The sequence below is a fragment of the Musca autumnalis genome, unplaced genomic scaffold (genome assembly GCF_047663935.1).
Source record: "Musca autumnalis isolate F117 unplaced genomic scaffold, ASM4766393v1 scaffold_1, whole genome shotgun sequence".
In the NCBI taxonomy this organism is placed as follows: domain Eukaryota; kingdom Metazoa; phylum Arthropoda; class Insecta; order Diptera; family Muscidae; genus Musca; species Musca autumnalis.
The window spans coordinates 227,140,371-227,165,528 of record NW_027411644.1 but is presented as its reverse complement, the minus strand read 5'-3'; the positions used below and the strand labels follow the sequence as shown (position 1 = coordinate 227,165,528).

Below are 25,158 nucleotides of genomic sequence, written 5' to 3'. Positions count from 1 at the left end.
CAAATTGCCCCGGCCTAGTATATACCCTCTCTAGCCTAAAGGCTGAGGGTGTAACAAGATAGTTCGACAAGACGGCGAATGCGGATTCGATAGCATAAAAATGACCATACGGGTATACCCTCCTAAAATTGTGAAAATACCGAAACATGGACCCATTTTCAATACCAAATATCCTAGGAGTAATATAAGCTTCTGTACGAAATTATAAAGCTTTATCTTAAATATGTATTTCAGCAGACGGTCAAATATTTCGACTCAGGGTCTTCGACAAATATTTCGATGTGTTACAAATGGAATAGCAAATATAATTATACTCTCTATCTTATGCTGGACGGTACCCCCGATTTTGGGAATGTGTTATTTATTAGTCATATTATCCAACCGAAACATTTGAAATTTAGTATAAAGCATTCGATGGAGAATTTAAACTTTGCAACAGAGAATGGTATCCGTCGTAGCTATTACACATTTCTGCTTGTCGGTTCCAATATAAATTAGGGTGGAGGGTATCCTCGTATGACTAATTTTATGCTAGAGAATTCGCTATTGCTCTAAAATGTTCAAAAACGTTTTAAGAAATACTTCTTGACTCACGTATGTGATCAAGAACAGACAGCTTCTACTGTTCCATGTCCTAGTAAAAATAATGACTTTCTTCACGTAAAAATATGTAATCTGAAATCACTTGTACTGCTCATTCAACTACTTTTTGGCCAAGAACCTTTTGCTGGGTTAAGTCTACTTAAAACACAAAAAATATTTTCATTGAAAAAAACTTCAAGGCCACTTCTTGGATTGTTTTAGTAGTCCTCGAAGACTACTCTGCTTCTAGTACCTCCCCATCAAAAAGTTTCAAAATTCTTGTTGTTGTTTCTCACTCCAAATAGAGCTATTTAAAAGTATTGCCACTTCCCTCTTTTCCACTTCCATTTATAGACAATTTCATAAATTGTTCTTCCTTAAATCCACTCATCAATGAAATCCCACCTCCACCATCATCATTTCAATTCATTCCTATTTAAAGGCAAACAACAAGAATACGAAATATCTTCTACTTACCACTTAAATCAATACGAAATATCGGTACATCAGCATATGTGCTCGTTGTATTTAAACGTAATTTCTTTGTTTTCGAATCGTATGCTTCCAAATAGTAATGCTGTTGTAGGCCACCATCATAGCCTGGCATACATTCCAGTTCCATGGTTGAGTAGATGATATTATCGTAATTGTCAAAATTGATAGTACCACCACCGCCACCATTACCAATGCCACCGATACCATTGCCCAACATATCTGAGGTTGAGGCGACGACAGGACCACCATATGGACTTACAAGACTGTGGGTAGCAATGCCATTGTGAAAGCTATATTCCATACGTGAATAATCAAAATGTGGTTCATTATTCAGATCATTTGTGTCAATGTTGTCGCTGGTGGTATTGTCATCATTGTCCTCATTATCGGCAGCATTCTCCGAGCTTGGTGTCTGTGGGGTATAAGGTGGATGGGAGTGGGGAACAGCAGCATCATCATTATTGTCATTCAGGTACATTTGATGATAATGACGATGGTCAATATTCTGTTGATTGTTATTGTGTTCATTTCTCTGGTTGTTGTTGTTGTTGTTAATGTTGTTATTGTTCTGTTGAGTCAAAGCACTGGCAATGGGTAAAGTTGCTGGCGTCGTTGTGGTTGTTGTTGCTGTTGAATAATTAATGTTTTGCCTTTGCATTGCACTATCTATGCTGGACAATACTTCATCTAGGACTTTGGAATCATTCAAGGAATAATCTTCAACAATTTCTGCCAACAAATCATCATCGTTTTCATCTACCTCCGCTTCCATATCTAAATCTTCATCTTCCTCTTCCAAGCCAATGTCTTCATCATCGACATCCATTAATTCAGCAGTTTGATGTAGGTCTTCATCATCTGCACCCGCATCCATGCCCACAAGGGTTTCATTGTCTTCATCTTGTATAGAAATTTCATTGAGCAAACTATTGCTGTTGTTGCTGCTGTTGTTGGGCTTATTGTTGTATTGTTGTAAAATATTGTTATTCTCAAATATATCTACACTTTCTAAAGTCATTGTTGGGTCATCGTTATTGGTATCGGTATCATCATTCTCATCACCAGGTGGAGAATTTGATCCGGTATCAGGGGTGGCCATTGATTCTTTACTATTTAAATCATCATCATATGATTTTAATGATGCCGTAAGATGTTGTTGTTGTGGTTCATGTTGTTGTTGTTCGACCATTTGATTTGTAATTTCAGGTTTATTTGGTGGCATTTGACCTTTCGCCTGTCTTTTGGAAGAGTTTAAGGAATTTTTGTTCATTTGGCTTGATGATGTTGTGATGTTTTTGTTGTTGCTCGTTGCCAGCATTGTTTTGTTAAATTTCTTGTGATTGCTGCTGTCGTTATCCTTGTCGTCTAATAGCTGAGCATAGAATATTTCTTTATTATCTTCATTGGGGTTTAATGATTTGCGTATTCTCTTTTTGTCCTGCAATTCAATTGAGTCCGAATGGATGGTATCTCCTAAAGCCTTATCACTGTCATGCTGATGGTATGCTTTTCGGGAATGCTGCTCCTTGGTTCTATTAGAGTCATTTTCATTAGCCTTGTCCGACGTTAAATGCAGTTGGAACAAATTTTTTGATGATGCCTCAGTGCCTAAAGCAGTGGCTGTAGATTCTTCATCTTCTGGCTGTTGTTGTTGCAGTTGATGATGCATTGCAACATCTCGTTTGGCTAGTCGTTTTTGTAATTTTCGTGAATGACTGGGGTTTCCTGGTGCTGCTCTAGATTTTGATGATTCCCCATGAGCCGACACTTTTGTGTCCCGTCTGTGCTGCTGATGATTGTTCAGTTGTTGTTGCTGCTCTTGATGATGATGATGAATTACCCCTATTGTGTTTATCTCACGTTGTTGCGTGTTTTTCAAATGTTTATTGTTGTCACGATTGTTGTTATTGTTGTACTGATACCTATTGCTTTTGGCGTTGGCCACCTTTTTTGTCTCCGGTATCTGTTGTATTGGCTCTCCTAAACCCAATGATAAATTAGATTTTCCCTTTTTCCCATGCTTTCCACTGTTGATGGCAACTTTTCCATTGTGTTGTTTCTTCTGCGTTGATGCTTTCTTGCCATTCACATGTTTTTGTTGCTGTTGCTGTTTCTTTGGAATTTTAGTTACAACATCATTGTCGTGATGGTTTTTATCTTTTGCTGCAACTGTTTGTGAGTCGGCAGCACGTTTCGCTCTCAGTTTTTTCTTGATGGCCGTTGTAGTATTTATGGCCATTTTATTTTTGCCATGACTGCTTCCCTGGGCTGCTGATGTTGTTGTTGTCGTTGTGGTGGATGCTGGCGGTGAGGCTGACAATGACAATCCATCACTTTGATTATTGATAAATGCTTTGGATGCGGTGAGTGCGGCTGCTTGTGGTCCTTGTTTGGCTTTTATTACTGATGATGTTGCTGCTGCTGCAGTTGCCTCTTGGCTTGAACGATGCTGCTGCTGTTGCCTGTTAACAATTTTATTTTTGTTATTTTGACGATGTTGCTGGTTTTGTGGTAGAGACGACTTGTTTTGCGGTGACTGTTGTTTATTTTTATCCTGCTGTTGCCGCTTGAGACCGGCCAAGGCCAGAGTGGGTGTAAATGTGGTGCGTTTTTTTAGAAGTTGCATTTGCTGTGGACTCAAGGGACGGCGATATTTTTGCTGTATCATTTGTTTGTGTTGCTGTTGCTTTTGTATAACATGCTGTTGATTAATATTGTTGTTAGTCCTTGTCCCGGCAACATTTCCAGATGATGTTGTTGTTGTTGCTTTACTGCCTTTGGTGCCTTTGATGCCCTCATTGTTAATTTTATTGTAGTTTTTGCTAGCATGTTTGCCATTGTTGTTACTTGTATTTGAAGTAGGATTTACTGGTTTGGGATTCCTACCAACACCACCAGCAGTAGCAGTACCGCTACCACCACCATCATTGTGATTATTGTTATTATTATGTCGCTCACGTACAAATTCCATATGCGGGAAATTTGTTTCGTGCCTTCCATATTGTGTTGGCATCATCATTTGATTGGCATGCATTGTTGTTTGATTCGATGAATTTAACGATGCTGAGGTCACCACATATGGCCTTAGGGTACAGTTGCGTAAAGCTCCCGGTTTTGCTATACAATACAAATTGAAGGAAGAAAAAATAACGAGAAGGGAAAAACACAACATGAGTATTATTAAAAAAAATAGAGAACATCAATGTATATATTCTCCCCTTGGTCCATCCAAGGATAATCACATCATCATCAAAACATCTGGGATTCGTGGGGAGAAATATACAACAAAATAATATCATTATGTATAATTTTGATTTTTTTATATCTATTTAATTCGAATGTTTGTAAAGATTTTGATTTTGTATTGATTGTTATTTAACTAAATTGCTATCAAATCAAAGTTATTACAATACCAAATAACCAATACGATTTTATTGGACACAAATATAATTTGGGATTAGGAGAAGAACTTATTTTTAGGGAGGAACTTAAAAAATTAAATTAATAAATTTTAATGTTATTTGTTGGAGTTTTAAAATTTGTAACAAGTAAATTAGAACCTTCAAAACATTACAATTTTTTATATATTATTTTTACATATTGTCAAGGTAATTCCGAAATATCCAACATGATTGTATATATTTAGAAGAGAATATTTAAATTAATATTGAATATGAGATATGTTCCAATGTGAAATCGCAGGAAATGCCCACAGAGGTATGCCCTTAACCTTTGACAGAAACAAAAGAAGCATAGCAACGATGCACAGTGATTCCTCCCATGGACAAAAATTGGAAGCTATACCTAAACATGGACCTATGTTCAACATTTTGTTCAGGTTGAAACATTTAGCTAAAACGTCAAAATATCAAAAAATAGAGCGTTACCATTATATGGTGCCTAAACTTAAAACAGTTTTTGGAAGGAGGTTTTTTTGTTTACTGAGAACAAAAAAAAAAAAAAACATTGTTCCACAACATCCCATACAGGACAAGGGAGACTTCTCTCATATCAATGAGTGCACCCCGATTCATATTTAGCTCAATGATATGGGACCTACTGTTTATCGCAGAGTCCGAACGGCGTGTCCTAAGACACCACTTGTAGAGAAGTTTTTCAAGGCTGAAATACTCAGGAAATGTCGCCAACATTACTGAGGGGTATTTTGCCACCGTTGAAAAATGTTTGGTGTTGCCTGGCCGGGGAATCGAACCACCGACCTTCTGCGTGCAAGGCGGGCGTGCATACCGTTGCACCACGGTGGCACTGAGAACTCATATGCAAAATTACAAATCGTTTGGAAAAGTCGACTTAAATCGTCAAAATACCGAAAATCGGGCGGTACTTTTTTATGGGGGCTATATCTAAACGTGGACCTATGTATGTATATACATTCTTTGCAAGGAGGCATTTTATTTACTCAGAATCCAAAATGCAAAAGTACATCTTAATCCGTTGGAAAAAATGACTCAAGTATTTAGTCAAAAAACCAAAATGAGATTTTCATCTATGAATACATCGAATACAGACTACACAACTGAAATTCTTTTTTTTCAAAATTTTGGGTCCTTTATCGGAAATATTGCAATGGGTCATAGACCCTTTATAGTATAACTAATGCTATATGAAATCGTTTTCATATATTATAGTCCAGTCAACATAGACATGTGTATAAGGGGGGAATATCAAAAATTCCAACAAAGCTGCACTTTGGTGAAAAGCTAGGGTTTGCCATTAAAAGTGACGTCCTAAAAATCCCTATCGATCCCACTTGTGCAAACGAAGTTATTCAGGGTCATTTTTGGAGGACATATTAATTTTTTGGTTTTTCTCAAAAATTATAAGACCTATCAGAAACGGACTATAGTAAAAAAACATTTCCGTAAGAAGCACAAAAAACCCTACCTTTTGACACAAATTAAAAAAAATTAGAGAGTTTTCGTATGGGGCCGTTCCCGTTGGGCTTTTGATAACACATGTGGGTTAAATGGATTATTTTTGCATAAAATGACCCTATGATGGAATAACTCTACTAAACACGCTCCGATTTTGTTGGTTTTTAATACCCTCAGCCTTTAGGCTAGAAAGGTTATATACAGTTTCATACGGGCCTCATCGAAATATTAGTTAGTTAATAGTTAGGCATCCATAGCTCAGCACCCAGAAGGCATACATATCTAATTTTTCGTATACCCGTTCCATATATCGTTAAGAATTCCTCATTTAAAAATCAGCGCTCTACATTTGCGCTAAAGCGAGTAAATCGATTTACAAAAATTGACAATTCGTGTGAGAAGAATAAAAAATTTTACAAAAACAGGGGGTAAGACCCCAAGTATGTTTGGACGAAATGTGTTTCAGATAATTTGGAGTCGATTTAGCAATGTACGTCCATCTGTCTGTCTGGCTGGCTGGTGCGCACGATAACTCTCAAACGGATGAGCCGATCTGGTCCAAAATTTGGTTATCATAATATTTTGCCCAAACTAAGTTTAAGTTCGAAGATGGGCCATATCGGTCTACTCGTTCTTTCCCGCACGATAACTCTTGAAGGGATAACCGATTTCGTCCATACTTTGCACATCGTGAAATGTGTACCAGACTTAGATAAGGACTCAATCGGTTCACTCCTTTAAGTACCTCCCACACAAAATTTCGGAAAAGTTCAGTTTAGGGCCTGCTCTCGAATCGCTTTGATTTTTGTTGTAGCAACTTATATTCACTGCCCCCCATACAACGGTACAAGTTACATAAGGGGCAAGTCCATACTTCCTAAAAAAATTGCCTGAAAGGTGCAAAAAAACCCCTATGACACCGTGTGTAGTGGTTGGAGCGTAAGATAACTTTCGAACGGATCTGCCGTTTCGATCTAAAATATGGCCTTCGTAATATTTTGGGCAAACTGAGTTTAAGTTCGAAGATAAGCCATATCGATCCACTCCTTCAGGTACCTCCCCCACAAAAGTTCAAAAATGTTCGGAAAAATTGTGCGGGCGTGATGGGTATGACAGATTTGGTCCATACTTTACACATCCTAATATATCTACCAGGTATAGGTCAGGTTCGAACATGGACTATATTTGTCCACTCCGTCGGGTACCTCCCACACAGATTTTTGGATAAATTCACATTAAGACCTGCTCTCGGATCACTTTGATTTTTGTTGAAGCAACTTGCATTCGCTGCTTCAATTACGACAGTAAAAGTTTTTTTAAAGGCAAAACCATACTTCTGGAGAAAAAAGTTGTAAAAACCCCCTATGGCACCATATGTAGTGACTGGAGAGCTCGAACCGAATACTGCGTTCGTCCACACTTTGGATATCGTAATATTTCTTCGAATATTAGATGAAATTCGAAGGTGGAAAGAGTGAGCCTTCCGATACCTCCCCCACAAAAGTTCGAAAATATTCGCTAAAATGGTACTCTAAATATTGTCGAAACTCAGTTTAAAAAAATCCATATCTATCGATATCCCCGCAAATTTTTGTGCAACATTTTTGAGCCAATCGCGTGCAAACAACTTCTGTCCAGAATTTTATGAAAGTGGAGGAGCAATAGGCAAAAACCATATTTGGGTTTTGTTTTTTTAGATCGGGTTCGATTTTTATGGCCTCATCTAAACATGGTTAAAGATCGAATTTTTAAAAGAAATCGGGGCTGTATCTCTGAAACCAATACGAATCTTGTTTTGACATCTGCATTAAACTTGTAGATAAGAGCAAGAAGAAGAATAGTGAACTCGAAAAACTGCATTTATTGCCTCAAATTTTATAATATATCTAAAAATTCTATAATTTGTGTATATTTCGCAGCGTATCTCCCAAAATGTTAAATTCTTCTTGATGTTACCTTTTGGGAAAATATTCTCTGGAATGTAATACACAACTCTTCAGAACATTATATTGTTGTAAAATGCTTCTATAGCCTTGTTTATAGCAAATTTTTCAACAACAATTTGATAAATATTTCAATAATTCATTGAAATCCCCAACATAAGAATAAACAGCCTGGGTGAACATTGTTTGAAATAAGTTTCGTAAAAGGTATGTTATGAAATACCCATTAAACAACGTGAAATAACCATTTTAGAGTTTCAGAATGTTCTGAAGAATTGATGGTCACATTATTTGGAAAATTTTTAGAACGGTTACTTGTTTCAATTCCCAACAGTTTAGTTTTTACTGACCAGAATTTCAGAAATTATGTAAACTTTTCTATATTTTAACCAGTTTGGTGCGTTAGATGCAGCTTTTCCTAGTTCATCTGTTTGACACATAAGCTCTACTACTTAATGCTACAATATTGCTGAAGACTGCAAAGCAAAATTCTAATTAGTTTCGGAGATAAAGGTCCGATCACTGGAAAAAAGGCTCATTTTAGGTCGGTTTAGATGAGACCATAAAATCTAAACCCGATCTAAGAACACAAAACCCAATTAAGGTTTTTGTAGTCTTAATATGTACTTTCAGAAAATGCCCATTAGAAGTTGTTTGCATTTTCAGTGTTGCACAGTGTCATATCCATATTGTTTTGAAAACCCCCCTAAATAAGTAAGTTTTTTTTTTTTTGAAAAAAAAGTATTTCAATCCACACAGGCTGAGGGTATATCTCTTTCGGCAATGTCGACTGATACTTTTTTACTCGTTTTTTTCCAAAGATAGGTATAATTTCGCTCTTCAAGGAAACCGAGAAAAAAGAATTTTTCAGTCTATAATATTTGTCCAGTCACTTTTTTCAAGAATACCTCCGCAAACCTAAAAAATTCCTAAATTTTGACCTTTGACCCCGAATAACTGCTTTTGCACACATGGGATTGATGGGGACTTTTAGGACATTGCTTCTAATAGCAAACCCTAGCTCTCCACCAAAATTCAGCTTTTGTCATTTCAATGTCTATTTTGACTGGACTAATTAATGTAAATCCAATTTTGCTTTCTACTGTGTATACCATTATTATGTTATGTGTTGTGGATATTATTACACAATTTCCATTTTGTTTTTATTTGCTAATTATGGCATAGAAAAATACAAAAAAATACCTTGCAAATAATATTTGTTGCCCTAAACTAGGTAATTATACAATTTGGATATTGTAACATGAGCTTCAGTATTAATTACCCCTAAACTAAGTACGAAGTGTAAACTTAGTTAAGTGACATGCTGACATGCAATACCTCAATAAATTTGTTTGCATCATACTGCAACAAATACACGTAAACATAGTATATACGTATGTATGTGTATATTTGCCTTATCACTCATCGAGGACAATTTTCAAATGTTTCTCAATAGGTCTTCGGCACAAAAAAATATGCTCCCAGCCTATAAATAAGGAAAAACTGAAAAATTTACTATTTATATTTTGGAATAATACAGGTCGTTTCTTAGGAATGAGAACCTAAAATGTACATCTTTAAACTATCCATATCTAACAGTAAATTGAATTTACTTTTTTATTCAGAAGAGTGGAACTGAATATTTTAAAAAAATCCTTCTTCTCAAAGAAACCCGTACCATACAGAAATAAAATTTTATGTTTCGAACTATTATTAATATGTGCAAAGTTTCAGAGTTTACCAGTCTTCACATAATTACCCAATATTTTCGATATTTTTGTAACAGAATGGATTTTCTGCAACATAACTACTCACTGCCGCTATAAACCTGCTGTTCGAATAACTAATGTGAGACCTTTAGTAAGTCATTTAGCAGCACATTGTGGCAGGACTAGTAAAAAAGAGTTTCGTCGGACCAACACTAATGGTTGTTGAGATAAAATAAAAACTCTTTCTCATAAAACTTACGTAAAGTGACAAGAGAAACATCTCTTATTTCAGAAAATGCAACCAGATTATTTTCAAAGTTACACAGGAAATGAACTCGAAGTTTATGCTGAGAAGTTTACACCACCGTTGACAAAATTTTATATAAGCTAGGAATCGAAACTTAATTTTTAACGCCGAATCCGAGCGGAGTGTCTAACCATATCACTTGTAAGAAATTTTTCATGGCTAAAATACTCAGGAAATATAAACGAACACAACGCTGAGGGGATTTGGCACATTTTAATATTTTGGTCATGTTCATTTTTTCTAGAGTAGGATAAGCGAAACAACATGGATTAACAACTTTAAAGAATGGACGGATCTACACGAAGAACGACGTCTCTTGAACGCCGCCAGAAACCGAAACCTTTCGATAATTGAATAAAAAATGATATTTAATTGTATGATAATATAAACAATTAATTAAGTTAATTGGAATAACATAAATTGTAATTGTATGGTCGTTAACATCCGAATACGGATTGGCAAATAAAGAAAAGAATATGCGTCTACTCCTACGTTGACACCCACATTACAACTGATTTCCGGTATATTCAAAATTGCATATTATACTTTTATTCCTATTTTATTTCTCTTTAATTTTTTAATATCAAAATTAAATACATTTTTATTGCAATTTAATTCTACACACACACACATAAAAGTTTGTACATTTATTTTATTAACTTACCAGCTGGTACAACTTGAAATAAACATGGTTCTGATTGTTTGCCAATTGAATTTCTACCCCAGCAAGCCAATGTGCCATAGTCTCGTTCGCCTTTTGGTGTATAAATCAATTCACTTACAGTCTCTACTAAGAAAATGCCAAGACAGAAATAGAAAAGAAAAATAAACGGAAAGAACAAACATGAGACAAAGTTCAAGTGTGTGTGTACTAAGATTTTGTTTTGAGTGGAAGGTTCTTGTTTTTCTTCTAGGAAACAAGAAGAATTTTAAGAAGATTGTTTCTATAAAAGAAAACATTTCATTGGAAAATCTTACCATAAGTTTCAAAATGTGTGTCGTTCGATTCAACAATGGTCCGGTGGATATCACCCGTGGTGGTGGTTGTTTCTTGTATTGTTGCATAATGGGCGGATGGTACTGCAAAATGTTCACCGCTACTAGAAAATGTCCATTCAAATTCAATTTCTGGTGGATCTGAATTGACACGACATGGTATGGGCACAGCCTCTTCGAGAGAGGCCCCAATGACAACCAAGGTATTTGTGCTGCAGACAGGAGCATCTGTAAGAAAGGAATAACAAATATATTTGTCATAATTTAAAATGAGTTATAAAGGTTAAGTGTTTAATTTGTTATATTCATTAAATAAATATATTTTGATTGTAGAAAATAAAAAAACTGTATATTCTCAAATTTTTTACTCCTCATTGATACAATATAAGGCGAAAAATTTCATGATTTGTTCGTATTAGTTTTTCCTTTTAAATTTTTCACGTTTTTCTTGTCAAAAATGTTTATACTTTTTACATAAATGTATGTGTTTGCTAATATGTCTATGTGTGTGGGTTTATAAATTTCCGTTCCAAAAGTATATTCAAACATATCACTTAAAGGTATCCTGAATTGTAGGGAAAACATTGTTGGCGTTACAATGTGAATTATAAAATATCTATATACATACAGATGTAATAGAGTGTACCGATATACAGCATTTGAGATTCAACAACCAAACTATGCACGTATGCATTTGTTTTTCATCAGGCGAAGTACTGTGAAGGACGACGATACAAAACGTATAATTATGCAAAAAAACTGTAAATTGGAAGGTACCAAAACTTGAGCCTTCATCGAAAAGCTTTTGTAGGCAGATATTGCGCCTTATTGCAAAAAAATTAAAGATACCGGAAACTGACTATAGACAAGCGTATACTAACCGACTGGAGTCTTAGCATTCTATACGCCATCTACAAAAAGGTATTCCAGAGGCAATCACATTCAACCACAATTTCAACTAACAATAAATTTTAAAAAAAACTTAGACCAGTCAGCGGGCAATGCTGTTTGAAAATTACTACAGAAAGTTATTCAAAATCTTCAGTGCAAAACAATTGCCTACTGAACTTATGATCAATCCATGAGTAAACAAGTAAAAAAGCGTTAAGTTCGGCCGGGCCGAACTTTTCATACCCTCCACCATAAAATATTCTGAACTAAAATGGAATAATTAGTTTTCATTCCTGTCCCCAACTTTAAGTGGGTACATTAAAATGTCAGATAATGTACATAAAATGCTTCATTCGGGAGTCCATTTTTTATGGTGCCTATATCTAACTATGTATGTTGACAATTTTTGGTGGGCGAGAAATTATGAGGTACCGTTATATAGAGGTTATAATAAAACATGGACCTATATTGACAGTTTTTGATGGGAGCCTTTCATGTCAAATAACTCCTAATTCGGTTAAAAATTGTAGCTAGAATCCTCAAAATACCGAAAATCGGTACATAACGTGGGAACTTCAAATGTCATTAACAGCCAGTTCCGAGATATGTGGGCTATACGAAAATATAAACTTAAATGAAAAATTTTTGTTGCAGAATTTTTGTTGGCTTTGACATTTCAAATTACAGAAAGTTCGTCCAAAAAATAAAGCTAAGGTACGGAAAATCGGGAGGTTTGTTTTGGGGCTGTACCAAAACATGGGCCTACGTGGTTAAACATTTTAAGTAAAATCCTCAAAGTACCGAAAATCGGGAAGTATCGTTATATTGGGGCTATGTTGAAAATTGTTGATGCAGATGTGTGGTGACCACTACAACCTTCAAATGTCAAATTACAGTTAGTTCGGTTAAAAATTGTAGCTAAAATTGCCAATTACTGAAGATTGAGAGGTACCTTTATATGGGATATATACCCGAACATGGACCTATGATGACAATTTTTTATGGAGAGGTGTTGTGACCACTAAGAACTCCAAATATTAAATTACTGCTAGTTCGGTTTAATATTGTAGTTAAAATCATTAAATTACTGAAAATCGGGAGGTACTTTTATATGGGAGCTTTATCAATGCATCGACCTTTCTTGACAACTTTTGGTGGAGAGGTGTGGTACCACTAAGAATTTCAAATGTCAAATGTTCAAATTACAGATAATTCGGTTAAAATTTGTAGGTAAAATTCTCAAAATACCGAAAAATCGTTATATGGGGATACCGAAATCCGTTATACCGAGGTACCGTTATATGGGGCTATACCAAAACATGGACCTACGTTCATAATTATTTCGAATAATTATAGCTAATTCGGTCAAATTATAGCTAATTCGGTCTAGAAATGTGAATTTAAACGTCAAAATACCTGAAATCGGACGGTAACGTTATATGGGGGCTATTCCAAAACATGGACCTATGTCCACTAGTTATATAAGTTTATTGACATTTAAGAACCCTAAATGTCAAATTATAGCTACATCGGTCTGAAAATGTAGCTAAAAACTTCAAAATACCGTAAATCGGGGGTACCGTTATATGGGGGCTATACCAAAACGTGGACCGATATAGCCCATCATCGAACTTGACCTGCCTGCAAACAAAAGACGCATTTTCCTAAAATTTCAGAGGAGAGGTGTGGTGACCACTAAGAACTTCAAATGTCAAATGTTAAAATTACAGCTAATTCGGTTAAGACTTGTAGGTAAAAATCTCAAAATACCGTTATATGGGGCTATACCAAAACATGTACCTATGTTCATAATATTTTCGAATATAAGTTTTTTGGTCACTAAGAACCCTAAATATCAAATTATAGCTAATTCGGTCTGGAAATGCGACTTAAATCGTCAAAATACCTGAAATCGGGCTGTAACGTTATATGGGGGCTATTCCAAAACATTGATCTACGTCCACTAGTTTTGTTATATAAGTTTATTGACACTTATGAACCCTAAATGTCAATTTATAGCTAAATCGGTCTGAAAATGTAGCTTAAAACGTCAAAATACCGTAAATCGGGGGAACCGATATATAGGGGCTATACCAAAACGTAGACATATGTCCACAACTTTTGTTATATAAGTTTAGTGACGCTTAAGAGCCCTAAATGTCAAATTATAGCTAAATCGGTCTGAAAATTTAGCTAAAAACGTCAAAATACCGTAAATCGGGGGTACCGTTATATGGGTGCTATACCAACACGTGGACCTATGTCCACAAGTTTTGTTATATAAGTTTAGTGACGCTTAAGAGCCCTAAATGTCAAATTATAGCTAAATCGGTCTGAAAATTTAGCTAAAAACGTCAAAATACCGTAAATCGGGGGTACCGTTATATGGGTGCTATACCAACACGTGGACCTTTGTCCACAAGTTTTGTTATATAAGTTTAGTGACGCTCAAGAACCCTAAATGTCATATTATAGCTAAATCGGTCTGAAAATGTAGCTAAAAACGGCAAAAAACCGTAAATCGGGGGTACCGTTATATGGGGGCTATACCAAAACGTGAACCTATGTCCACAACTTTTGTTATATAAGTTTATTGATACTTAAGAACCCTAAATGTCAAATTATAGCTAAATCGGTCTGAAAATGTAGCTAAAAACGGCAAAATACCGTAAATCGGGGAGTACCGTTATATGGGGGCTATACCAAAACGTGGACCTATGTCCACAACTTTTGTTATATAAATTTATTGACACTTAAGAACCCTAAATGTCAAATTATAGCTAAATCGGTCTGAAAATGTAGCTAAAAACGGCAAAATACCGTAAATCGGGGGGTACCGTTATATGGGGGCTATACCAAAACGTGGACCTACGTCCACAACTTTTGTTATATAAGTTTATTGACACTTAAGAACCTTAAATGTCAAATTATAGCTACATCGGTCTGAAAATGTAGCTAAAAACGGCAAAATACCGTAAATCGGAGGGTACCGTTATATGGGGGCTATACCAAAACGTGGACCTATGTCCACAACTTTTGTTATATAAATTTATTGACACTTAAGAACCCTAAATGTCAAATTATAGCTAAATCGGTCTGAAAATGTAGCTAAAAACGGCAAAATACCGTAAATCGGGGGGTACCGTTATATGGGGGCTATACCTGCAAACAAAAGACGCATTTTCCCAAAATTTCAGCGTTCTATTTCCATTTTTGTGGATGCTAGAGTGATTACCACAGACGGACGGACGGACGGACGTGCACAGATCGACTCAGAATTTTACCCTGATCAAAAATATATATACTTTATAGGGTCGCAAATGAGTATTTCAATGCGTTACAAACGGAAAAACAAACTTAATATACCCTCCATACTATGGTGGAGTGTATAAAAATGAATGAACAGTTTTTACCCAATCTGTGCCAGGTTTCAAACATCAGAATTAACGCGGATGTTTGCGATCTGCTTAAACTAAAAGGTAATCATTCTAGCGTCCACAATAATTGAGCTATAACGCTATATGTTTGCACTAGTGTGCATTTTCGCCATAAGCAGTTCAAGTTGGAAGATGGGCGGTATCGGCCAACGTTTTGGTTTTGCCCCACATATAATGGTACCCGATTTTCGGTATTGTGAAGGTTTTAGCCTAATTATCACACCGAAATGGCTGGGACTTGATACATAGCCTTCGTTGGGGCTATAAAACTTTCCCCCAGAAATTTGTCGGTATAGATCCACGTACGGTACCTCCAGATTTTCGGTATTTTGAAAGTAGTGGGCACAACAATCCACCGAAATGGCTAAAGTTTGTTCATTGGTCTTCATTTGGGGTACTAAATGTTCCATGTGAAATTTATCGGTATAGGTCCACGCCTTCATATAGCCCAAATAGAACGTACCTCCGGATTTTTGGTGTTCTGAAGGTTGTGGCCCCAATATTCCTCAGAAATAGCTGAAATTTGGTATTTAGTCTTCGTTGGGGTATAAAACTTCCCCCCAAACATTTTTCGGTACAGGTGCACACCTTAGTATAGGCCCCATAGAACGGGAATTTTCGGCATTTTGAGGATTTTACCTAAAATTTTTAAACGAATTTGCTGTAATTTGGCATTTGAGGTTCTCTGTGATCAGGAAACTTCTCCACCAAAAATTGTCAACATAGGTTCATGTTTTGATATAGTCCCCATATAACGGTACCTCAAGATTTTCGGTATTTGGGGGGTTTCAGCTACAATGTTTAACCGAACTAGTTGTAATTTGACATTTGAGTTTCTCAGTGGTCACGAAACTTCTCCACAAAAACATAGGTATATGTTTGGTATATCCCCATATAACGGTACTTCCCGATTGTCGATATTTTAAAGATTTTAGCTTAAATTTTTAACCGAACTAATGGAAACTTGACATTTTAGGTTCTCAGCGGGCACGAAACTTCTTCACTAAAAACCATCAACATAGGTCCACGAACACAAACACATAATGATAACTGAAATAATACACGAACGAACATATATGCGTTGCTACAACAACAACAACATAGGTCCATGTTTTGCTATAGCCCCCATGTTCCCTATGTTCAGTATTTTGAGGGTTTAAGCTACAATTTTTAACCGAACTATCTGTAATTTGATATTTGAGTTGCCTTGTGATCAAACTTGTCCACCAAAAATCATCACCATAGGTCCATGTTTTGATATAGCCTCCATATAACGATACCTCCCGATTTTCGGGAGCTGTAATTTTTAATACAATTTTTAACCGAACTATCGGTAATTTTATATTTAATTTTCGGTATCTTGAAAATTTTAGATAAAATTTTTAACCTAAATAGCTATAATTTGACATTTGGGGAAGGAAAGGAAATCCATTATTCAATTTTAGTTCAGAATACTTTTATGGTGGAGGGTATAAAAAGTTCGTCGCAGCCGGACTTAACGACTTTTTACTTGAATCTCCGGTTCTAGGAATGTGACTACTTCGATGGGTTTTAGCCACAAAGCTACTAGAGTTTGTTGAGTTTGTTTGGCAGTGTGACGTGCTGGTCTGTACCGCATGCTAGGCAGATATTTAGCACGGTGTCATCGATCTTTGTCCAATAGGAATTCAGACGACTGCATCATGCCGAGCATAGTTGAGCCATAGTTATTGGGGTTTGTCAAGACAGCTGATGCGCCCCAGCAGCGATAGATGGGGGATGTTCTCTGACGACCGCATCCACACGATAGTTGTTTATGGCATCTGCGACTGCATCCTAGTGAATGCTATTCAAACCTGCTTGATAGGCTTGTTGATCTAGGGGTTCTCTCATGTAACGCTGGACCTCTTCTTTTTTGATAGTGAATATCCTTCCTGACATGCCTTGGTTGGGGGTCCTATCCACCATATGATGATTAGGATGGTTCTTACATCAACACCCGAGCAAGTATTGCAACGATAGCATGCCATTTTGTTGTAGTACTTGAAGCATCTTTGTCTCTTCATGTAGATGGACTACTGAAGACATGAAAAGGCATACTGTTACAGTCTTCAGGGCGGCATTCTGACAGGTTAAAATATCTTTCCATCGGGTTGCACTTATATTCGCGGACCGCGGACAAGACTTATTTATATAGGCTAGGGACTTGAGGACCTTGTTCCCATATGTCAGCTTGTCGCAGATACCTGTGGCATGCACGGTGCTCTTGAACCAACTTTAAATGAAAGAAGCTTACATCTGGAAAGTTTTTACGGATTCTGAAACTACAATGTTAATAAATGAGAAAAATCAAAAAAAAAAAAAAAAAATCGCCCTAGCGCTTTATAAAAAAAATCGCGGTCAAAGTTTACATTTTTAGGTTAGGTTTTCACGATTTGGTGGGTAACCGCAAGCCCTATAAAATGGAACTAAAGAAAATGATGTAGCAGAGAAAATTCTCTACAAGATTGTCATTCATGATATTTTCGTAGTTTTTACCATTTTTGAGATATAGATGTTCAAATTGGGACAATTCACTGACTGTATAGTCCACTTATAAAAAAAATTTCATGACAGCAATTTCCCAACTTTAACCTATATACATTCCAAAAATGGCACAACCTAGGAAAAAGTTACAAAAGCCAATCTTGTAGAGAGTTTACAGAGGAATAAGTAAGTCTTATCGAAATGGGACTAGAGCCATTTCGATAAGACTTACTGTTTTGAAGGAAATCGTGAAAACCTAAAAAAACGTAAAAATGTGACCTGAACTTCAATATCTCAAAAATGGTAAGACTAGTAACAAATCATGACGGTCAATCCTCTAGAGAATTTTCTCGGCTACAAGATTTTTCTTAACCCCATTTCGATAGCACTTGCGGTTTCCAAGCAAAATCGCGAAAACCTAAAATAAACCTAAAAAAGTGAGCTTTGACCGCGATTATTACAAAAATTACTCTACCGATTTTTTCTTGTTTCTAGGTTTTTTCTCATCTATGAACATTACTGTTTCAGAATTCGCAAAAACTTCCCAGGTGTAAGCGGTTTTTATCTAAAGTTAGTTAAGGCGCACCGTACATGACATTGTTTTATAAGGTGGCGATACAGTCAATGCATTGTCCCAATTTGAACTTTTATATCTCAAAAATGGTAAAACCTAAAAATAATGGTCATAAAGGTCGATCTTGTAGAAAATTTTAACTGCTACAATATTTTCGCTAATTCCATTTCGATAGGACTTGCGGTTTCCAAGCAAACTCGTGAAACCCTAAAAAACATTCCGACGATTTTTTTTTATTTTTCTCATCTATGAACATTGTAGTTTCAGAATCCGCAAAAGCTTCCAAGACGTAAGCTCCTTTCATTTAAAGTTGGTTCAAGAGCGCCGTGATGAGGTGGACAGACTGTCGAATGCTACTCCTGTTGTCGTGCTGTGCTTCTTATGGAACCCGTACTGATGATCGGCAAAGTCTTTGCTACGGGCGAAACCGGTCTGTGCGATTAACCTTTGCTGGCATACTTGCCTAGCTTCAGTAGCGGGAGTCCCTGCTCATGATCCAAACTTCGGGAACACTTGTTGTATCGGCAACAATCATCACAATTGATCCTCACAGATTGAATGCAGCTAACACATTCTGCAGGCCTTCTGCGATTGTTTAAGTCTTCCCATCTTTCAATTTAAGCCCAACAAACAATATTTCTATAGATTCATTCTTGAGGACCACGGGCTGATATTCAAAGTTTCCTATGTGTTTGTCGTCAAAATGCCTGTTCCACTTCTAAAGCTCTCTTACCAAGCTCTCCTTCACTCGAGCTGCTTGCCTGTAGATAGCCGTGTATGTTGCGATACCAGTTGTGCTATGGTTCCTTTGGTTCGTTGATGCTGCATTGCGATCCTATCAAGGACTATCTGTCCGTACTACTTTTGTAGTAATCAGGAATCCATGAATTGGCAAGCGTAGATACAATCGCTTCTATTGTCCTATTTCGCTTGGAATAATATTGGCACCAGTCAATGTCAAACATTTCTTTTAATGAATTAACGTTGAATAGGCGTTTTCAGTGTTTTTCTTCATAGGGCTATAAACTTTAGATAGGACTTTAAATAATGAACGCTCATGAATGTAGTTTCTATACAAAAATTATCTCTAAAAATCAACTAAAATCAGAGGCCAAGTTATCATCTTCAAAAATGGCATACAAAATTTGTGAAGTAAAGTAGAGGAACGGCCAGTTGGAAATCTATTCTTAGTTTGGATTTTTGGAATCAAATGTCGCAATAACATAGACATAAGTCTTCTTTCTATTCACAATCGACCAGGCCTTCAATTGATGAAAGCTCTGAGCTGTAGATCGGTACATATTTTTCATTCCATTGTCTATAGCGTTGCTTTCTAAAGTCATATTCGATCAAAGATGTCCCAAACCATGTCTGAATTTTGTATCGCCTCAGAGTTCATATACGCATTTGCACGATGCCATTAACTGGTACGTGGTCCTGTGTTAAAATAGGAAAAAACTTCTTCGAATTGATAAGTACCGAATGAAGATTTAGACAGGAGGTAATTTCCCTTGTGATTATTCAATCATTCTTCTGCGCCAACCTTATACCCGAAAACTATTTCAAGGACTTTAGAAGTTTTTTTCTTAACAAGTGAAACGTTGCTAATCTGACTGCTAAAAAAATCCCTCATTAAAGTTTTGTCAAAACAAGCAAAAAAACTACTACCCTAATATATATTTACCAAAATTTGAAATAGCAGAGGCAAATCTTCAGCACACATACATACACATCGGCATTCTTACAATTGTCATAATAAAAGATATATAACAATGCAAATATTTTCGTTTTGTACTTCACAGCCAAGTACAATACATATTCACAGACTATATAAATACCGGGGAAGACGATCAAAATGAAAAAAAGAAAATACAGCTCAAATACAAATAAAAGCAGACGCGAATGTTTTGGCACTTGCCACACACTGACACTTTTACTGTCATAAAGGATGTACACAAGTGCTTCCGGTTTATATTTTCTTTCTTTTCATCACTTTTTTTATTTCTGTGCATGTTTTTTTGGCATGGTATTCAGATGTTGATGAAAATCATATGGGAATATATAAAAATGCAAGAAAAAAATGAATATGAAAACGACAATAGCGCCATCAAGAAGAAGAAGATGAAGAAAAAAGCATATTGTTTTGAAATGCCGTATAAAATATTTGAAAAGTTTATTCAAGTTTGTATTGCAAACAAACAAAATAAAGAGGAGGGGGCAATGAAGTACAATGTCATATTATTGTATTAGGTTGAAAAGTTCCGGGCCATATAAAAAGGTGCTGGTTCCATTAAATAACCAGATAATCTAGAATTAATTGGTTCTTGTGTTTTGCAGTCAAATATAAACATAAAATGATTGAATAGGTAAAAAAGAAAGTTCCAAGAACTTTCAAGAAGATACTCACATCAATGAGTGCAGGTCGATTTTATTTTAAGTTCCAATATATGAGACCTCTTTTTTACCCTTAACTAGATTGATAGATACATATATTTTCACAGACGTCGTTTATTATGATAATATTTCAGGGTGCAAAAACGGCATACAAGCCACTACACCATCTTGCAGTTAGTTTTTAGGATGTAATCGAAAAAACAATGTTTTGTTTTCGAGACGTTTCAGACCATGTGTTATTGGTTTTTAAATAAGTGTATGTAAGAATGAGTTTGGCCATAAATGCCAAAAATACTTTTTATTCCCAGCGGAAAGTTTACATTAAACATTTATTTAAGCACACCATACCGACAAAGTTGTGGCAGATTAATATGTTACTTTTACAAAACGATGAAATTGGTGATTAGTGTTGATATAACAATTCTTTTGCAAAGTAAAAATTTTTTCATAAAAAATGGTCCTAATGAAATTTGGAATAATATCTCTTTGCCAGTCACTGTAATTGTGTTCATCCAACACACACATATTACATTTCATGCGTTGCAAAACTTGAAAATTTGTTTTGAATATTTCAACACTCAACTAAAATCATGGGAAAACTTTGTGTTTGAAATTGCTTACAGACAGAAACGCACACACTTATGAATATAACAAGCACACACACAGACTTGATGATGTGTTGTCACTGGCATATCATCAACAATGACAAGAAGCAAACAACTGTGAGATATACGAAGATCTCTCAGCCAAGCCAACAACAGCATCAGCAGCCAATACATAAACTTTCTAACATCTTTTCACCTTCTCCTCATCCTGCTTCCACTTAAACTTGTAACAAGGGAAGGAAGAAGTTTTCATTTCAATTGTTTATTTAGCAAACATACACACACTAAAATATGCATAATATTTGCAGAGTGTATATGGGTTGTATCACTTGATGATATGTGAAATATATATGTATGTGTGTGTGTATGTTAGTATATCGTTTGCATACAAATAAACAATTGATTTTATTTCCAGCTATTATTTTAAATCTTTGCTAACTTTTTTGTTTAGAATTAAACATTTTTAATGTTTTAATAAAAAATGCAAGAAACGGGAACATCCATTCACTCGGATTCAGATTTTAAATGTTATGTAATTCGGTAACAAAAGTGTTTCGACAGTTTCCAGCGTAAATTTTTCTTGCAGCTGCGTTGGAACAGCTGATTTAAATCAGCAATCGGAACACAACAACAACAACATGAGCTAACACTATTATAATTGCTTCAGTAAATAGTTTTTGAATTAGTTAAATTGTGTAAGTGGATAAAGAAGCTCTCTTTGCTTGCTCGCGAGTACTTCTTGGCCATAATATGAACAAATATTTGGTTATTAGAATAAATACAAATTAAAAATTGAGAAGAAATTACGCACTGCTCTTGAGGTTGTTTTATATTTGTACATTAGTTTATGGCATGGAAATTGTTAAATTAAATGTATTCCGCCAAAGTTCTTGTTTGTCAAATCAGCTGACTTTTTTCAAGTGTTGGAAAATTGGTGTTCGCTAATATTCTCTTTCGAGATAGTAAAATTAAAATAAAATGTTAATATTGAAATTATCGAAAAGAACTATTGTAACAAAAACTACAAGTGTTACGCAGATGATGAAAGATACCAAAAAACGGCCCTGATCGCCTTTAACATGGCAACACCCAGGACTAATCTTAGCCTCTCTTTCATCTTAAGTGGACCCCACACTCCGCGTGGTGTCACTTTGGAAACTGCATTTAACATCCTTTAAAGGTAATGAGCCAACTAACGTGTGTCGCGTGTTCACCAGTAATAACGGGGTGGGTGGGGGGTAAGTAACCCACCTTATAAAAATTAACCGGCCGGGCCGAACATTTTATACTTTTTATACACCTACTATAAAATATTCTTAAATAAAATGGGGGCTACATCGTGGTGTGGACCTACATATGTTGACAATTTTTGGTGGAAAAGTTTTGTGACTGCAGGGAACATTAAATCTCAAACTACGGGTAGTTTCGTCAAACAATGTAGCTAAAACGCTTAAAATACCAAAAATCAGGAGGTACCGTTATATGGGGCTATAGCAAAACATGGACCTATGTTTACAATATTAGGTTTGGAAGTTTTGTGACTATACTCGTAGAGAATCTCAAATGTCCAATTTTGGGTAGTTCCGTCAAAAACATCTTGCCAAAGCTCTCAAAATACCGAAAATCGGGAGGTACTTTTATATGGACCTACACCAAAACATGGACCTATACTGACAATCTTTGGTGGTGAAGTGTTGTGCGCATTAGAAGCTTCAAATGTCGGATTACAGACTGCAGAGATCCTCGAATGCCCAACTTCGGGTAGTTCTGTCAAAAAAGTTGCCAAAGCCCTTAAAATACGGAAAATCGGGAGGTACAGTTATATGGGGTCTATACCAAAACATATACCTATATTGGCAACCTTTGGTGGTGAAGTGTTGTGCGCAATCCAAGCTTACAGACTGTAGAGAACCTCAAATGTCCAATTTTGGGTAGTTTCGTCAAAAAATGTTGCCAAAGGCCTCAAAATACCGAAAGAGGGGAGGTACCGCTTTATGGGGTCTATACTAAAACATGGACGTATATTGACAAACGTTGGTGATGAATTGTTGTGCGCAATAGAAGCTTCAAATGTCGAATTAAAGACTGCAGGGACCCTCAAATGTCCAATTTCGAGTAGTTCCGTCAAAAAATGTTGCCAAAGCCCTCAAAATACCGAAAATCGGGAGGTATCGTTATATGGGGCCTATGCCCAAACATGGACCTATATTGGAATTACAGAAAGTTTGGTCAAGAAATAAATCTAAAATTCTAAAAAATACCGAAAATCGGGAGGTACGGTTAAATGTGGTCTAAACCAAAATGCTGAACTATACTGGGAGTCTAAAATGCCAAATTAGGGGTAGTTTGTAAAAAATGTAGCTAAAATACTGAAAAAAAATAAAAAAATTCTGAAAGTCGGGAGATACCGTTATATGGGGGCTATACCAAACCATGGGCCTATGTTGACGATTATTGGTGGAGAAGTATTGGGACCATCAAAAACATCAAACGTCAAATTACAGCTAGTTCGGTTGAAAATTGTTGCTAAAATTCAAAATATCGAAAATATGTTAAAGATTTTTTGTGGAAAACGTTGTAACCACTGATAATCTCAAAAAGTACAGCTAGCTCGGTTAAAAATTGTTCCTAAAATCCTGAATATACCAATTGAGAACTTCAAATGTCAAATTATAGCTAGTTCGGCTGAAATTTGTAGCTAAAATTCAAAATATCGAAAATCGGGAGGGGTTTTTTAGAACTTCAGGGATGTTTGCTCAAGAAGTATGGACTTGCCCCTAAAAAAACTTTTACCATCGTAATTGAAGCAGCGAATACAAGTTGCTTCAACAAAAATCAAAGTGATTCGATATCAGGTCTTAAAGTGAACTTATCCGAAATTTTGTGTGGGAGGTACCGGGTGGAGGGGACCAATATAGTCCATATTTGAACCTGATCTATATCTGGTAGATATATTAGGATGTGTAAAGTATAGACCAATTCGGCCACTCCCTTCAAGAGATACCGTACGAACAATTTTTCCGAACATTTGTGGGAAGGTACCTTAAGAAGTGGACCGATATGGCTTATCTTCAAACTTAAACTATGTTTGGACAAAATATTACTAAGGCCATATTTTGGACCGAATCGGCAGATTCTTTCGAGAGTTATCTTGCGCTCCAACCACCTCACACGGTGTCATAGGCGTTTTTTGCAACTTTCATGCTATTTTCTCAGGAAGTATGGACTTGCCCCTGATGAAACTTGTGCCGTCGTATGGAGGGCAGTGAATACAAGTTGCTAAAACCAAAATCAAAGCGATTCGAGAGATGGCCCTAAACTGAACTTTTCCGAAATTTTGTGTGGGAGGTACCCGAAGGAGTGGACCAATTGAGACCATATTGGAACCTCATATTACTCTAGTAGAAAGTTTACGCTGTACAAAGTATGGACCAAATCGGTCACTCCCTTAAAGAGTTATCGTGCGCACAAACTTTCCGAACATTTTCGAACTTTTGTGGGGGAGGTACCGGAAGGAGTGGACCGATGTAGCTCATCTACGAACTTAATCTAAGTTTGGGCAAAATATTACGAATACCAAAGTTTGAACCGAATCGGTTCATCCGTTCGAGAGTTATCGTGCGCTCCAGCCAGCAGGACAGACAGACAGACGGACGGACATGGCTAAATCGACTCCAAATTGTCTGAAACACATTTCGTCCAAACATACTTGGGGTCTAAAACCATTATTTCGATGAGGCACATTTTCAGCGTATCAAAGTGTATATACCCTCCTTAGCCTAAAGGCTGAGGGTATAAAAAACAACAAATGGGAGGAGTGGAAAT

The 25,158-nt window shown here is 36.2% G+C and overlaps 1 protein-coding gene across 1 annotated transcript in view; it reads right to left on the bottom strand.

The window, feature by feature from the left end:
• side-III (sidestep III) overlaps positions 1–25,158 on the bottom strand; it is a 738,714-nt gene that overhangs the window by 62,621 nt on the left and 650,935 nt on the right. The window contains 3 exon segments of the mRNA XM_073960318.1: positions 1,060–4,194; positions 10,596–10,721; positions 10,910–11,155. Of these exon segments, the coding sequence (XP_073816419.1) occupies positions 1,060–4,194; positions 10,596–10,721; positions 10,910–11,155 (3,507 nt within the window).